An 18,065-nucleotide genomic window follows, 5' to 3' on the forward strand; every position below is an offset into this window, starting at 1 on the left:
TTAAAACAAATCAACATTCTTTTAAGACATAATCATCGTTAAAATTCTTTTTATATCTGAACATTTTGTGCAAGGTAATCCGGACCTAGTTAACGTTGTAGACTTTAAAATTATAGTAACCGGAAGTTAAATAGTACCCCGCGAAACTCTCCAGAAGGTAAACAAAAAACGTTAAAATGCCCAAAAGAAGGAATCCTTTTGGTGACGGGTCACCTCTCCAGCTAAAAACGCACATTGGAACCAAAGAATTAAACACTGGTGTCAGTGGGGAACAGAATCTTAAAGCTGTTTATGGTAATCATTTGTTTATGTGTTTGTTTGTCTATACAGTGTACATGATGGTCGCTCTGACATATAATCATGATAACAGTTTAATGATTAAGCTCATTTCACTTCCACTACGATTTTACGTTTTGTTCCTACCGTCCTGTGCCGTTGCATTACATTTGATGCATAACCATACGAAAAAAGAAGGATTATTAACAGTATTCGGATGCTGTTAGGGCTTTGTTGACTTTGTTGGGACTCGCTTTTCAGTGTGAGAATTTAATTGTGGGTCTATTACCAGTAAACCAAAGGGGGAGGGGCATTTTTTAATTTCCCGTTTCACTAACAGTTTCATTGTTCATTCGTTTTCGTGTGGTTTTAATGATATTGTGACGGTCAGACCGGTTCGCATACCGGCGCCAGATGGCTCAGTTGGTAGAGCACCTGACTAGAGATTCAGGGGGCGCAGGTTCGAAACCCGGTCTTGTCCGTCATTATTTCTCCCATCCCGTTACATTTGGTGCCGTGACCAACCCCTGGAACTGACGGGTGAACTCCTTCCAGGGGAAGAGCCTGGGGTGATCTTCAGGGACGAAGATCATTTAAGGGGGGAGGAATGTGACGGTCAGACCGGTTCGAATACTGGCGCCAGATGGCTCAATTGGTAGAGCACCTGACTAGAGATTCAGGGGGCGCGGGTTCGAAACCCGGTCTGGTCTGTCATTATTTCTCCCATCCCGATACAATATACTTCTGATGAAATTCTTGACGTGATAACCTTTTCTATATCTTTGTTGTCCCCCTCCGCAACGCGGTGCGGGGACATAGAAATGCCGGGCGTCCGTCCGTGTGTCCGTCCGTCACACTTTTTTGTAAGCGCTCTCATGCCTACAAATTTTGACCGATTTTCATTAAATTTATACCAAATGTTTATACTACTAATACTTTGGTCAAGTTCGAAAATCAGCATTGGTCGATACTTTTTGTTGGAGTTATAGGACTTTGATCACAATAACGACTCTGTTTTATCTAAAAATTGACCTTGTAAGCGCTCTCATACCTACAAATTTTGACGGATTTTCATTAAATTTATACCAAATGTTTATACTACTATTACCTTGGTCAAGTTCGAAAATCAGCATTGGTCAATACTTTTTGTTGGAGTTATGGGACTTTGACCACAATAACGACTCTGTTTTATCTAAAAATTAACCTTGTAAGCGCTCTCATACCTACAAATTTTGACGGATTTTCATTAAATTTATACCAAATGTTTATACTACTATTACCTTAGTCAAGTTCGAAAATCAGCATTGGTCGATACTTTTTGTTGGAGTTATAGGACTTTGATCACAATAACGACTCTGTTTTATCTAAAAATTGACCTTGTAAGCGCTCTCATACCTACAAATTTTGACGGATTTTCATTAAATTTATACCAAATGTTTATACTACTATTACCTTTTTCTTTTTTTTTTTATAACTGTTTTTATTACCCCAGAACATGTAGAAGTATTCTTATAGCCGAGGTTGGGGAGCCTTGGAGTCTATAAGTTAACATTATATATACTGAAAAAATTTTGAAACAGGGTGTTTTTACAAATAACATCATTCATACACCCACTCATTCAGTTGCATGTATATGCACATTACTCTACATCATAATCAAGTACAAAAAATCAGCATTTTACAGTAAACAAAAATAAATTACTTTGTAATATCCAAGATCATAGGGGCAAAAGGCTTAAAATCAACAATCATTATTAAAGGACAACCTCGCCCATCTTACATGAAATTTCTCTAATTCACAATTTTTCGTGTAAATAAATTTTTCACATTTGTAATAATAAAGTATTTCACGTTTGATTCTGCACATTACTCTACATCATAATCAAGTACAAAAAATCAGCATTTTACAGTAAACAAAAATAAATTACTTTGTAATATCCAAGATCATAGGGGCAAAAGGCTTAAAATCAACAATCATTATTAAAGGACAACCTCGCCCATCTTACATGAAATTTCTCTAATTCACAATTTTTCGTGTAAATAAATTTTTCACATTTGTAATAATAAAGTATTTCACGTTTGATTCTGCACATTACTCTACATCATAATCAAGTACAAAAAATCAGCATTTTACAGTAAACAAAAATAAATTACTTTGTAATATCCAAGATCATAGGGGTAAAAGGCTTAAAATCAACAATCATTATTAAAGGACAACCTCGCCCATCTTACATGAAATTTCTCTAATTCACAATTTTTCGTGTAAATAAATTTTTCACATTTGTAATAATAAAGTATTTCATGTTTGATTCCAGTAAAGGAGGGTAATTCTTTTCTACTACTTTTTCTATATATATGTCTCTTTACAATACATATTATTATATTGAAAATGTTATAATATTTGTAGTATCTACCAAATATAACATCTATTTTGTTCAATGGTATATCTAATTCAAATTCGTCCTTCATCCAAACTAGTAAATTATCCCAGATTTCACTCACATATTCACATTCCCAAAAAAGATGACAAATAGTTTCTGCATTACATCTACAAAATGTACATAACTCTGATTCAACTATTCCTATCTTACATAAATAAGTATTAGTCGCAATAATTCGATGTACAATCCTGTATTGAAACCATCTTAATTGTACGTCATTAGTTATTTTGAAAAATAATAAGTTTTGTCTTTTCCACCATATGTTATTTACATTCATGTCTAGTTCCTTTTCCCATTTCAATTCTGATTTTGGTTTTTTCCATTTCTCATCAATAAAAATATCATAAAAGTCTCTTGAGCCTTGTTTATTTTTCCTAATTATCCGTAAAAATTCTGGATAATATGGAATATTTTGAAGAATAATTTCTGTATCATAGTTTAACCGTAACTTTTTAATACAATCTACAATTCCTAAAAAATGTGTAAACGGAGGTTTAATATCATATTGGTTACAGAATTGTTCGTATTTCATTATTGTACCATCATTGTTGAAAAAATGTAGTATTTGATGTACACCTTTTAAAAACCATTGCTTATAAAAGACATATTTGTTATTAATACATATAGACTCATTAAACCATATCGGGCTTAAAATAGATAATTCACTGTCAGTACATTTTCTAAGTTCAAAAAATGACAAAAAAACATCTTTCCAAAATAGATTTTTACAAGTTTTTGACAGTTGATATAGTATTTGTCTTCCAACAATTGTCATATTTAAAATATTAGAAAAAGTACTTATTATCAAGTCTTTCCAACTTGACTGACAAGCATCATTAAAAAATCTGCGTATCCAGGTGATTTTCAAGCTTTTGCAAAAAGAATCAAGACATATCATTCTTAGCCCACCCTTTTCATAACTTTGAATAATGCTACTTTTGGCTACTCTTGATGTTTTTGAATTCCATATGTAATTATAAAAAATTGTTTCAATTTCCTTTATATGTTTTCTTGGAGGATTAGGAAGACTTATTAAGAGATGCGTAATTTTTGGAAGAATCAAATTTTTAATTACTGTGATACGTCCTGCTGTAGATAGCATTCTTCTAGACCATGCGCTTATTGATAGTTTCATTTCATTGATTTTTGGTTTAAAGTTTAACTCGTACATATATGTATTATCTAAGTTTACACAATAAGTAATGCCTAAAACTGTAAATGGTTCCTGAGACCAGTTAACTTTTTCAAAATCCTTGAAATATTCATTTGATTTGTTTGATAAGGGTCCTATTTTTACACACTTAGTTTTATCATAATTAGGTTTTAGTCCTGAGTATTTTGCATATTCATTAACTAAAGAAAGTGCTGACTTAATTGAATTTTTCGAACCTTTTAATAATAACACTGTGTCATCTGCGTATTGTAGTAATTTATATTCTTTGTTCATTACACTAATCCCTTCAATTAATATGTTGTTTCTTATCATAAGGCCCATTATTTCCGCACAAAGTATAAAAATATATGGTGATATTGGGTCCCCTTGTCTACATCCCCTGCCCATATTAAAAAATTCTGAAAATATACCATTTTGTATCACACAAAGTTTTGCATTATTAAATAAAGTTCTTATTGCATTTTGGAAATTCTCACCAAAATTAAAAAATGTTAAAACTTTAGAAATAAATTTCCAAGAGACTGAGTCAAATGCCTTTTCAAAATCAAGTATGAGAATTAGACCTGGGGTATTAGTTTCATTGCAGTAATGTATAATATCATAAAGTAGTCTGGAATTCTCCCCGATATATCTCCCTGCGAAAAAACCTTTTTAATTTTCGTGGATTATGTCAACAAGAATGGGCTTCATACGGCTAGCCAGGACACTTGATAATAACTTATAGGTTACATTAAGAAGTGAAATTGGCCTCCAATTTTTAAGATATTCTCTGGGTTTTTGTCCTTTTGGTAGGATTGAAATGATTCCTTGTGTTTGTGAGTGAGAAAGGATACCAGAATCAAGACTACATTTAAAGGAATTAAATATATAAGATCCAATATCAGACCAAAAAAATTTAAAAAATTCTGCTGTAAATCCATCTGTTCCTGGTGATTTATCATTTTTAAATAGTTTTAATGCCTCTAATATTTCCTTTTTAGTTATTTCTAATTCTAATTTATTTCTCATACTTTCTGTAACTTTTTTTACATCCTTTTCCATAATTACTTCTTGAAGATTTACCTCCTCAAGTAAATGATCTTTATTCTCATACAATGACTTATAAAATTTTTTTACTTCATGTAAGATTTCATTTTGATTATTGATCTCTACTCCTTGGTCATTTATTAGCCTAGATATGTTTTTATTTATATAGTTTCTTTTTTCAAGTGCAGCAAAATATTTAGTAGGTTTTTCTCCTTCCTCTATCCATTTGCAATGACTTCTTATTAGTAGTCCATTAAGTTCATATTTTCTTATATCTTCCAACTCTGTTTGAAGTTCATTTAATAAATCTGAATAAAGTTGTGAAGGACACAAGTCATACATTTCTTGTAGAGCTTTAATCTGAATGATAGAATCTTTTTTCTTATCTTTTCTTTCTTTAGCTTTAAGTGATGAATAATATATGGATAAGCTTCTGATTTTCATTAGCAATACATCTAAGAATAAATCTTTGCGGATATATAATTCCGCATCAGGCCCTGGCACGTACGGAGGCCTTGTATATTCAAAAACTGTGTCATTAATAATTTCTTTGATTTTCAATATATATTCTTTGTCTCTTAACAAAGAGTTATTGAATCTCCAGAATCCTCTACCTCGTTCGAAGTCATTAATCTTAAATTCAATATTAATTATTGAGTGATCTGTTCTATAACCTGGAATAATCTTAACATTTCCTAAAATTGACATTAACTCTTCAGATATGAGAAAATAGTCTAATCGAGCTTGTTTTGTGGGATTTCGACGAGTCCAGGTAAATTTTTTTGAAGTTGGGTTATTTACTCTCCAGGGGTCTACCAGATTGAATTTATTTTTAAGATTTTGTATTTCTATCCTATTTTTGGGGTTGTTTTCTTTGACATAATTATGGCAATCTAACATAAAATCTTGAACTACATTCCAGTCTCCACATAAAATAACAAATTCGTTACCAAATTCTTCTATAATATTTCCAACATTTGAGTAAAAATCTTGATCATCTACTACTATTATACTACTATTACCTTGGTCAAGTTCGAAAATCAGCATTGGTCGATACTTTTTGTTGGAGTTATGGGACTTTGACCACAATAACGACTCTGTTTTATCTAAAAATTGACCTTGTAAGCGCTCTCATACCTACAAATTTTGACGGATTTTCATTAAATTTATACCAAATGTTTATACTACTAATATGTAAACGGTGTGACCGTTGGACCGAGCGCAGATTTAACAGTTTGATTTTTGTAGAATAAAATTTATTTGAAACGCACATAGTAGGATTCGTCTGGTTGCCTACTCAAAGCATTAGCTAAAATTAAACGAAACGTCGCGTGCTCAGTCTAATTATGACGTCATGTTTCAGACGTAAAACGTACACGTTTTGTCTTCGGAAATAGCCGAAGAGAGTTACGTTATTCCGATTTTTTTTTATATTTCTTCTTTCATTGTTTATCACTTTAATTCAGATAAATACCCCGGTAATAAAATCGAATACTTTATTCAGTACCCAAAAGATCAGTTCCTTGATGTTAATGTTTTTATTTTCCATCTGATAATTTGATAAGACATACATAGATCTAGTCGTGTTTCTTGACTGAAGCACTATTTAAACTTATCTGGCGTCCTCTTTTATTTCTTGTAATTCAAATTACCTTCTTTTGAAACACTGGAACATTTTAATCGAGTTTAGGGACAATAAACATCGATAAGTGCCGGTTAATCAATGATCGAACTAACTTTTAAAAAACAAAATGGCTGCCAATATGGCGGCGCCCATAGCTGGAAGAATTTTTTTTAGGCCTTAGTACCCCTGATTCCACTTTCATTTTTCACTGATTTTCTTATATATACGTGTTACCATTAATCCTCGCTTCGTGAGGCGGGCTTCGCCCGCCTCTCGCTGCGCTCGGTATTACCTTGGTCAAGTTCGAAAATCAGCATTGGTCAATACTTTTTGTTGGAGTTATGGGACTTTGACCACAATAACGACTCTGTTTTATCTAAAAATTGACCTTGTAAGCGCTCTCATACCTACAAATTTTGACGGATTTTCATTAAATTTATACCAAATGTCTATACTACTATTACCTTGGTCAAGTTCGAAAATCAGCATTGGTCGATACTTTTTGTTGGAGTTATGGGACTTTGACCACAATAACGACTCCGTTTTATAAAGAAATTGACCTTGTAAGCGTTCTCATACCTACAAATTTTGACAGATTTTCAATAAATTTATACCAAATGTTTATACTACTATTACCTTGGTCAAGTTCGAAAATCAGCATTGGTCGATACTTTTTGTTGGAGTTATGGAACTTTGTGACGGATTTATCACACTTTTTTGTAAGCGCTCTGATGCCTACAAATTTTGACGGATTTTCATTAAATTTATACCAAATGTTTATACCACTATTATCTTGGTCAAGTTCGAAAATTAGCATTGGTCGATACTTTTTGTTGGAGTTATGGGACTTTGTGACTTTGTAAGCGCTCTCATGCCTACAAATTTTGACGGATTTTCATTAAATTTATACCAAATGTTTATACCGCTAATAATCAAGTTCTTTTAGATTGTAGTATTTTGGATATATTTGCGACAGGAAAAATAGAAAAAAAAATGGGTGGTGGGGGTAAAAAAATGTTCCTCCCAACCTCCCCACACATTTAATTCTGGAACAGCCCTGAATGTTTGAAAATATTCCAATATACAGTATACTAGTATACTGCTTGACCGGCGGGGGACCCTGGAATTCTATTCTTGTTATTGAGGAAATCTTTCGGCGTTTCAATCTAAAGGCAAGTGGTAAATCTAGTAATCTGAAGTCCCGGCTGTCCAGGATTTCAGTTTTTTGTTGATGTCTTTATCTTCTGTGCAATGAGTTCTTCAATATTTTCGTCTGTTTTTCAAAGTTGAAATTTATTTCCAAATGCTAAAAATTATATATATAAAACTGTGTATTCTGCATTAGCACAGTCACTGTGTCAAAAGAGGAAAATCTATTACTCTGAGTTTTGGTGTCTCCTTGCTAGCTTTTTGACAGCTGCATAAATCTTTGTAAATCTTTAATCTGTAATTGGTTATAAATACCTTAAAGGTTAACTTCACTTTCTATAAATGTTCAATTCCCGTTTTAGATACTTATACCAAAGTTGATTAAATATGTATCATTTGATTTTTCATCTGATAGTTGTTAATCATTACAGTCAGGGATTGAAAGTAACTTTTTTGACAACTCACAAATTTTAGCCAAAGGAATTTTGTTTTACTCGCAAAATTAAACTTTCTCTTCCATTTTATCTTTTCATAATTATAATTTGCATAAAAAAATAACTTTGTGTTGTAAATACTCTTTACATTAAAATCAATAATTCCACATGTCTTGCTAGTGTCTGTGTTAAAACCCTTTATTTTGTTTTATAGGGGCATGGTCACGATTTAGGTCAAAAATTATTTTTCCGATTTTAATATTTGCAATGCTGCAGAAAGGCATTTTTAATGGGTAACAGAAATTTGAGTGTCATTTGTTGAGTTATAAGCGAGTTACAGGGCTTGAAATTCTTCGCTGTGTAAACAAAGCGTTTGTTTACATTTGAATGTTGAAGTAAAAATTTCAGTTTTAAACCTAAAACGAATTTTTTAAATGTTAGGAACTGTTATTTATGCTTAGAATAAATAAAAAACAATAGACAATTAAGCTGGAAAAAGATTCTTTACTGGTATATTGAACCTATGTAAACAAAAACAGAGCACAAGCCTTGTTTACATGACAAAGAATTGTGAGCCCTGTATCTTGCTTATAACTCTACGAATTGCTCACAAATTCTATTTGATCATTAGAAATGCATTTCTAAAGCATTGTAAATAATAAAAACATAAAAATAGAATTTGACCAAGATCGTGACCATGCCCCTTTAAAACTATCACAACTTTATTTATCAATTAATCTTAAAAGTAAACTGCTCAATCTGAATTCTAGTCACAAACAACATTGGTATAAAAGACGTTTCAAAATGTATTTTACCTAAAGGAGCGACAATTAGCGCATGTGTTCACATGTTCAATGGCTTTGGTAGGGCTGGAGAGGGATATGCTTAAAGATAAAGGGGAAACAAATTCGGTTATAATTAGTTGTTTAATTAACATTAATTGTATTAAATCATATTACATAATATTCATGCTTATCATTTGATAAGAACATTATGATCATGATAAGCTAGTGGAAACCAAGGGCCAGATCATGCACACATTTATTGATAACATCTAGACTAGTACTGTAAAGGCAACCTACACAGAGATGTTGAATACACAGCTCAAAATTCATTATTCATAGTGGCTTGATGGTTACAGGAAAATTATCTGATTGCAAACAAAGTAAAATTAAAAACACCCGAACCTTTGTTTTTACATTTACAGTATTTTTAGAGTACCAGTTTAAGCTGCAAAATCCCAAAAAAAGACGGTTATTTTGTTACTTGTTAAAATTAGTGACCACAGGTCTCTTTTATTCTTGCAATTTAAATTGTTAACTTGCATTTAGTGAGTATTTCTGCTTATTTTTAACCCCTGCATGACGTGTTTGGTTTTGTAGAGAGGACAAAGAATATGCTGTTTAATGGTGTGCAATCCTTGTATAGTTCCGAGACAGTCACTGCTGATGCCAATTGTAACCTGCCATTCATCGCAAACTACAACACCGTCGATAATGCATCACAGGTCCCCGGTCAACTGGTCATCGACCATGAGGGTCAGCTGACAGTTCCCTCAGCTTTAAACAAAGCCAACAGCGAGGAAATGGAGACAGGCAACCCCACCCCTTTTGGGTTGAGCAGTAATTCCAGTTCATTTGATTTTTCTAAGGGTAAGAGGAAAAAGTGGTCCAATGTTTTTACTCACCAAAACACTTGTTATTTTAAGTAATGTTCAAGAAATAAAAAAAAAATTGTAATGACTGTACACTGATGAAGTGTTATTTCTTTTGGCACCAATTCTCTTCCAATTTGTGACAGTCATAGGATTCTTAAATTCTATCAATTCAATAATGTTGCACATTGTGAACATTAAAATTTGTGGATCAATTCATTAGTGAAATCACAAAAATTATTATTATAGGAATATTGATGAAATATCAGTTCATTTTACATATAATTAAACAGGTAAGAAATCTGTCGATAGAAGACGATTGCCATCAAATGAACGCTGTAATTTCTGTGAGAAGGCCCTGGAGAGAGACCGAACACTTCAGTGCTGCAACTGTCAGCGAAATTACTGTCAGTTTTGTTCCGTTATTAAGTGAGTAGCTAGTTATCTTAAATATCGTAAACAATTTTGCCAAGATTCTAAAAATACCACTATCAGTGTATTCAACAACATGAAGTATATATATAGAGTGAGATCCATTTTCAATATGCCCAGGCTGAAATGAAATTTAATTGCGGCTCAGGCTATTCATAATTGCTTCTTGTGTGATTGACAAGCGATATGTTATTGATCTCATTCAAGGTAAACTTTAGGGGAGGTGGCTTAAAAGTGGGTCTTTGATATACTACAACGTAAACAATATTCTGTTTTTCAGTTATGATGAAAGTTCTGAGAGGGTTTTCTGCCTGGGTTGCTCAGCATAAGACAAACTTGACCAGAATTCCATTAGATCTCTGTACCTCGTAGTTCTTCCACGTTTAGCATGGATGTATGCAAACATTTTCATTTGTGACTGTACTTCTGAAATCCTGGAGTTGATTAGATTCCTATTGCACAATATGAAGAAAAATTTGTATGAGATTTGTGAAGTGCTGTAATGTAGTTATTTATCATGAAGCATATTTTGTGATAAAATGGAATTTATTGACATGAAATTTTTATATACCTGTTCATACATATATATTTTGTTTGTAAATTGTTTATATACATTGTTTATAAAATGATTGATGCATTGACATTGTTATTGAGTTGGAATCCGTTTAGCGGTAGTCAGACTACATGACAGTGTATAATATTTTGTCTGGTATTTTGAATACATTGTACTTGGAAATGCTAGTACTAAGTCATGATGATAAATCAAAATATTGTAAACTAAAGTATCCAGCAGTTACCTTATTTTGGCACACATACAACATAGATTTTTTAATATAAAATTTGTTGTAGCCACATCTATTAAGGTCTGGTAACACTTGATGTGTAAATAAAATAGAATGGTTTTGATATGAAACAGAACAGCAAAAAGCAAAGTGTATTTATCACTGCTCTTAATGTTAGTATATTGTTCCTTGAATATTTGTTTAGTATAAAATACTGTATACCTGACATACAATTTAATTTGATAGAAACTTGGAAATTATGGGTGTACATGTATATGTACCAGTAGTAACCCACAAATGGCTTAAAACAAATAAAAATCATGTATGTAGACCTGCATTGAAAAAGGGCAAAATTGGAACCATGAGGTTCATTCTGTTTTTCTTTCATTTGATTTTTTTATAAGAAAAAAAATTAATAAACTGCGTTTATAGAATAGCAGACACACTTGTATTGTGATAATTGTAAAGTTACAAATTTTACAATTAAATAAATGTGAAAACGTAATTAGTCACATTATGAAAAATGTAGATTAATTTGAAACACAAACTTGTATTGATGAAACCTTTTGATTTGGATTGATGCAACCTTTTGATTTGTGTTGAAGGCTATGTTTAGATTGTTCAAAGTTTTCCTGCATTTATCCTATAAACCTTGCTATGGTTGATATAAGTGAGATGTGAGGTTTGACTAAACCTGGTCACAAGTAACGCCATATTGTCCACAACATTTGGTCATAGCAGACATTTAGTACCTGGTAATGTGCATTTCTTTACCTCTTAATTGTACATGTACTAGAAGTTGTTTGTTTGCCCAGAGATGTACTCGTGTTTTTTGTATATTGAATTTGTTTAGTTGAACTGTAGGGAGAAAGAGTTTATAGAAATAAGGAAAATGAACAATAAGTATGGTAATTATTGGGTATACATTACAAAGTGCTATGTTTACAAATTAAAGTGGTAATCATGCAGTTGATTTAAGATGCATTTCCATGATTTGTTTCATAAATGAATTACTGAAAACTTAAATTATGATGATAATCAACAATATAAAAGATTTATGTATGAAAAATCACAGCAAAGTCAAGTCTAATTTGTACCATTATATATTGTAATATCTTGTTACAGTGAAGGGTACTAGCAAGTTGTTTACATTGTGAATGCCATTTTGTACCATGTTATCTTAAATATATTAATAAACATGATAGAAGTTTTACAATGTGTTTATTGAACTAACTCCCAATGTATCACTAAAAGACAGTGGTTTGCTTAATTACCGGTAATATCAGTCAATCTTTTCTCCATCCCTGACCTCTTATCTGAATCCCATGTTTTCATTTGCTGGCTTTTTAAAATTTAATGTTAAAGTAATTTTACCACACACTTTTTGTACATGGTACATGTAGGTCTCTGGTCTGTCATTCTTTTTGTAAACACACCTCCTTTTAAACCCCTGCACAGAGTTTCCTGAAATGCCATAGGGAATTGGGGAAAAAATGTATATACATGTATTTGTGCCTAATACCAGGATATAGTCCTGTTCCATTTTTTGAAGGAAATTTCACTCGGACCTTTGGCCATTTATTGAGTGTACATGTACATGTAGTAATAAACAGTTGTTAAGTGCAACTCGTCTTGAACTGCTGCACAGAATCTTCCTAAATTGTAGGGAATTAGCACACAATGTGTTGATGTGCATATTACCAGGAAATTTCAGCTCCATGATTATTACAAGAAATATGGCACTTTTGAATTTAGAATTTTGTTGCTGCTAAACACAAAAGTATAGATTTGCATATAATTTATTTTGTATATTTAATGCGTACCCTAGCTGCCATTCATTATGTGTGTAGCATTGTAAAGTTATGGGGTATGTGAGCCTTCTCACTTTTCCTTTGATATTGCAAAAATCAGCTTGATAGTTTTGGAAATGAAGTGAAACTACATGCATGTTTGTGTACACCTAGGTACCCCCTGCCCAATATACATAGTTCAACAGTCAGTCAAACACACATCCTTCATATAATTTAAAGGTTTAAACGTCATTGCTTAGTCCAAGGGAAACATCTTGCTGGTGTATTCAATGATTACAATGCTTGGTTCTGACACCTTGAATTATTTCTAGTGTTTGGTGATAAAGAGTTGTGGTTCTTGCTATTACTCTCTCCAGTAACTATAGAAATCAAATGGTTTGATAATTAATATGATTTATAAAATTATCATTTGATAATAGTATGATATAATGATTTCTCACAAAGGCAGAAGTGTACTGCAGGAAATAAACACATGCAAATGAAAGTAAAAACAAAAAACCATCACGTTACGGCATCAATTTATTAAATTATCTAGTATATAAAACAATTTGTTCATGGCAACTAAGGCATTGTAAATAAATGGAATTTATACAAAATATATTGCAACCAGACTGCAATTTTTGCTTGAAGTCTGTCCGACAACCACAATATGCTTGAAGCATAACTAAAAGTAAAAGAGGAAACCATGACAACATAAACAATTACAGGCACGTAAAGATCCATTTCATCTCAATGGAATGCATTCAATAAATCTGAATTCTAGCAACACTCAAAAGCAGTATGAAATACATGTATTGAAATCTCTAAACTCAACAACACATTTTTCTGTTGTTATAAACAAAAAATAAAAAAAAAGATATCAAAACTTCATATGTCAAAAAAAGAGCAACTTTGAACAACCATTTGATATCCCAGACAATTTTATCAACCAAAAAATGTGACTCAGTCACAAATTACAACAATTGAATAATAAACACGAGCTGTGTATACTTAGCTTATAAACGCTGTTTAATATATATGGTACGTGTGGTAAAGTTCACATAACTTAACAACACATTGAAACTTAAGCTTTAAAAATTCATTAATTTAACTTTCTTATATTAATAAAGTTTTCTCCCTTGTTTCTTCAAAATTCCAAAACAAACAAAATAGAAAACAAACAAACATGCACCTGCATGTATTGTGATAACAGTGAATTCGACTGATAAAAAAATACCAGGTATTAATTAAAAAGTCAAAAATAAAAAAAAAAACATTTACTGATCTGAGACACAATTTTAACACAGAAGAACAAATATTGTTCAATAAACATAAAGAATTTCTGGCAAAAATGAGTATATTTTTTCTCAAGGCTACCAAGGTAGCCACCTAGTGAAACTATAAAAAAATTTAAAATTCAGATAATTCATCATAAATCCTATCGATAAAAAGTAAGTCACTCTATTGACAATCATACATGTATATCTAGGAAAATTCGCAACTCTCAAAGCAGTTTCACCATTGAACTGGTCCCCAGTAAGATGTTGCATAATATCTTGGTTAATATCCATAAAACACTGTAAAATGCCACTAATGCAGGATCACAGCCAGAAAAAGCACTACCACATGTATCACAGAGTCCACATTGTAACAGTCTTATCCAGGGGGCCGTTCATCCACCACATCTCCACACATCCACCAACAGACATTCAAACCCTCCACATTCTACCAATCAGCAGTACAACTCACAACACACAATTCAGTCTTCCAAAATAAAGAGCAGAATGTCAGATTTTTGTAAGCAGAAGATGCACTGTCTTGCTTAAGCTTATGAACACCTATCAACAACATCCTGTAATCATTTTTGCTACAAGCATATTTTCTACTTTAATATGCATCTATGATATTTTGCCATTTACATAAAAAACCAATGGAATTCTAAATGTTTCAAAGAAATGAGCTTCCAAACTGAAGCGAATCTCCTCTGTGATCCCATCCATGTCGAGACTAGAATACAATTGGCTGGAGAAAATTCGAAAAAGAATTTGAAATGTCTGAAGACATCATCAAAAGAACTCATCAGCAGTCCCCAATTCTTCACAGTCCGATTCAATGGAAGCTTGGTCGTCCTTGATTTGGGGTTTTGCAATGGGCTGGAATCCTGCAAGTTCGCTGCGGATTCTCTCAATTTCCTGGAGGTATTCCCTCTTCTCTCGACCAGACAATCCCGGGGAGTCTGAGCAGCTGTCATCATCTGGATACAGTGCTTTTTGCATCACTACGGAAAAAAAGAGACTTTTAATATACCCGTAATTAACATTCCAGTTTTACAATGTAATTGACAAAACCACCTTAATTTATCCAATTTAACTTTTTCCTTAATTGTTTCACCATTTCTTTAATGTTCAGGGAAGTTTTATATAATTAAATTGATGTTTCTATCATAAATCTAATTTTCCATCATTAAGCTAAAAAAAACCTTGCATTTCTTATAATATTATCAGTTAACCCGTACTGTGTATCCTGTGCTCCGTTTTCCTCAGATTTGAGAGGATGGCAGCTAGCTCCTGATTGGCTGTCTTCCATCCAGGAATATCGCTATTGGAAGACGATTGGTTTAGAATGTCATCAATAGGTGAGGGGGAGGACATGTCCTCAATTCTCTGGTCCTCTCTACAACAATAATGTACTGTCAATTACTGGCAACTCATCTAGAGAATACACATACTCATCACAATAGCACCAAAAAACTTAATTGTGAACATATCAATTGTTCTTATCAGAAACTCAGGGCTGGACTCTTTTTTTGTATCTCTAAGAGAAGTGAGACCAATCCTGGGTTTCTAACAATACTCAATAGTTTACAAAATTATACATGTATTTTACAACTTTTTTATACATCTTCTTTGAAAATGAGTTCTTGTCATGTACTTTTCTCATACTGAATTCTAATAACATAACCAAATAGTGTAAACAGTAGAAAATATCTCAGTATAAAAATTAACTTTATCAAGCTTTTAAATTTATTAATTAACTAAATGTATTCATTACAAGAACATTATAAATGGTACAAATGTTTCAGTAACATTGTCCCTAGCAGCCTCTTACTTGAGCTTTGTGAGGGTTTTCTCCGTGTTGGTTTTGAGTTTGAGTGACAGCTGATAAATGGAGGACACCAAGATGTTGTCATAGGACTGTAAACAAACAACAAGACAACTGTAAGAGACATCATAAAACAACTACAACTGAATCTGAGCGTTGTTATTGACAGCATCCTGCTGTTTTTGTTCTTTGTCTTTACTTAATCCTACAACATATCTTTGTGTTTGAGAATACCTCTGGTTTATTATTTAATACATTCCTTTGAAAATTGTAAATACATGTTCTCTTTTAAAATGCCAAAAATATATTTCCACACAAAAAAGCAAAGTGGCATTAAAAAGATAATTTATGTTGATTAAATTGCTTTTGGTAATACTGGCTATATATAGAAGAACAGACAACATACCAAAGAGCAGGTATATATATTCAGAGTGGTTAATCAAATACAAACTGATATTTTTTTTACAGAAATTTAAATACATCTTTTGAAAAGATAGTCATAAATTTTGTTATGGCACGATACTTGATACCAGCACCAAAGTACTGTTTAACAAGAAACCAAAAATTGGCCACCACCACCAAATGTTTCTTTATTATCCCAACCAGATTCTATCATTAGTACCGGTAAATAGATTTAATCAGATCTTTAGAATCAGTTTTCTGATTCCTTGCATCTATATATAAATGTTTGAAATGAGCATCTTGTACAACAAAAGTTGCTATATTAAAAACAACATACAAGTTCAACAGGCTTATACATGTTTACACTACACACATACAGTTTGTAAATATATATGTGTATATATATATGTGATAACAAACAAAATATCATGGTGTTCGTGTATCTAATGTTCTACATATAAACAGGTTACTGTCTTCTATGTGAAAGTCTACAAATAAATACATGTAATTATTAATAGTGTAGTCATCCTGTGTAATTCCCTGGCCCTCCATCCTAAAACTCAGTTGTAAAATGCTACCAATTAATGCAGTCACGTAGCTTGCTGGCATGTCTATATAACCTATGACCAACGTTGGGACCATTCATACATCTGTTGTAACACCTCCCCCCTCCCTCCTTTGAATTCTTAAGACACTTTAAAAAAAAAAAAAACTTATTCAATAAAATTAAATCACTATGTACTATGACTTACAGGATGCTTCTTCAGCTTGCAAGATATTTCATTGCTTGACTCTTCTTCACTATCAATTAAGTATACAGTGTGGAAGAATGGGATGAGTACCGGTATGAGATCTCTAAATTTGAATATTAAGTACCTGTATATTGAATATGAAATAAATTTGTTTGATCATTGGTGATATATTACCCTCCCCCGAAAGAAGTCTCAATATATTAAACATACCAAACTGCTATTATATTTTGTTATAGGTGAATGTGTACTAATAAGGATTAAAAATCAATATACAGTGTATTGTCAAATGTATGCTTCTAATATTGCACCTTTCATTAGTTCAGCAGGAATGAAATTATGAAGCACAGGGAAGAGCGAGATTCACAAAACTGAGGTCGTCGGCCACTATATGTAAAAGCTGAGGTTAGCCGCCAATGGCAATGAACACTACAGATTAATGGTTACAGAAGTAATTAATGATGTGGATCCTGGAGGTATATGCCATTCTACACTAGTTTTGGCGTACTTCTGATGCCAGGTTAATGAGCTCCACATTTCTGACTCATTTCTTTTTTTAAATTTTGAGATGCCAAAAAAAAATTCATAAAATAAAAATAAAAACATTCCCCGAAAATCATGCTCAAACTCCCTGACACCAATGCAAATTCAAAAATCAAAGAAAGTAAAGCTACATGTAGAAGAAGAAGTCTATATATACATAGACAAGTTCAAACAAGCTGGTAGTACAATGTACTGAGTATATACACTCAGGGGGTGTGAGTCGTGGGGGACAAACCTGCTGAGGCTCGAGTGAAGCTCTGTGTCTGGCCACTCCGTGACGAGTCTCGTGACTCTCAAACGAGTTTCGCTTTTTAAATACTGACAGGGGCATAAGAGGGGGAGAGGGGGCAGCATTCTGGGGAGGTGGGGTGAATGCTGATTTAAAGCGTCCGCAAAGGCCACTGGTTAGATCCTAAAACATAACATATTGAGTTATTAGACTGCTAATGTAATTAGAGAACAGTCCTCTTAATCAAGCTAAAACCTC

At 32.5% G+C, this 18,065-nt stretch overlaps 2 protein-coding genes across 13 annotated transcripts in view; one reads left to right on the forward strand and one right to left on the reverse strand.

Moving 5' to 3' along the window:
- Positions 1-113: 113 nt before the first annotated feature.
- LOC128177370 (apoptosis regulatory protein Siva-like) lies at positions 114-12,208 on the forward strand. Its single transcript, XM_052844063.1, has 4 exons — positions 114-294; positions 9,507-9,776; positions 10,072-10,207; positions 10,491-12,208. Exons 1-4 carry the CDS (start codon positions 177-179, stop codon positions 10,537-10,539), a joined length of 573 nt encoding a protein of 190 aa, XP_052700023.1. The 5' UTR covers positions 114-176; the 3' UTR covers positions 10,540-12,208.
- Positions 12,209-13,304: 1,096 nt separating this feature from the next.
- Positions 13,305-18,065, reverse strand: part of LOC128175056 (centrosomal protein of 170 kDa protein B-like) — a 35,554-nt gene continuing 30,793 nt past the window's right edge. For 11 of the 12 annotated variants that reach the window (XM_052840452.1, XM_052840449.1, XM_052840451.1 and 8 more), the window contains 4 exons: positions 17,814-17,990; positions 15,891-15,976; positions 15,298-15,455; positions 13,305-15,060 (listed from right to left, as the gene is read on the reverse strand). In XM_052840452.1, coding sequence (XP_052696412.1) covers positions 14,849-15,060; positions 15,298-15,455; positions 15,891-15,976; positions 17,814-17,990 — 633 coding nt within the window. In that variant the 3' untranslated portion in view covers positions 13,305-14,848. The remainder of the gene's footprint in view (positions 15,061-15,297; positions 15,456-15,890; positions 15,977-17,813; positions 17,991-18,065) is intronic. The other variant, XM_052840453.1, reaches the window with a different exon arrangement.

Source organism: Crassostrea angulata, chromosome 3 (assembly GCF_025612915.1).
Source record: "Crassostrea angulata isolate pt1a10 chromosome 3, ASM2561291v2, whole genome shotgun sequence".
In the NCBI taxonomy this organism is placed as follows: domain Eukaryota; kingdom Metazoa; phylum Mollusca; class Bivalvia; order Ostreida; family Ostreidae; genus Magallana; species Magallana angulata.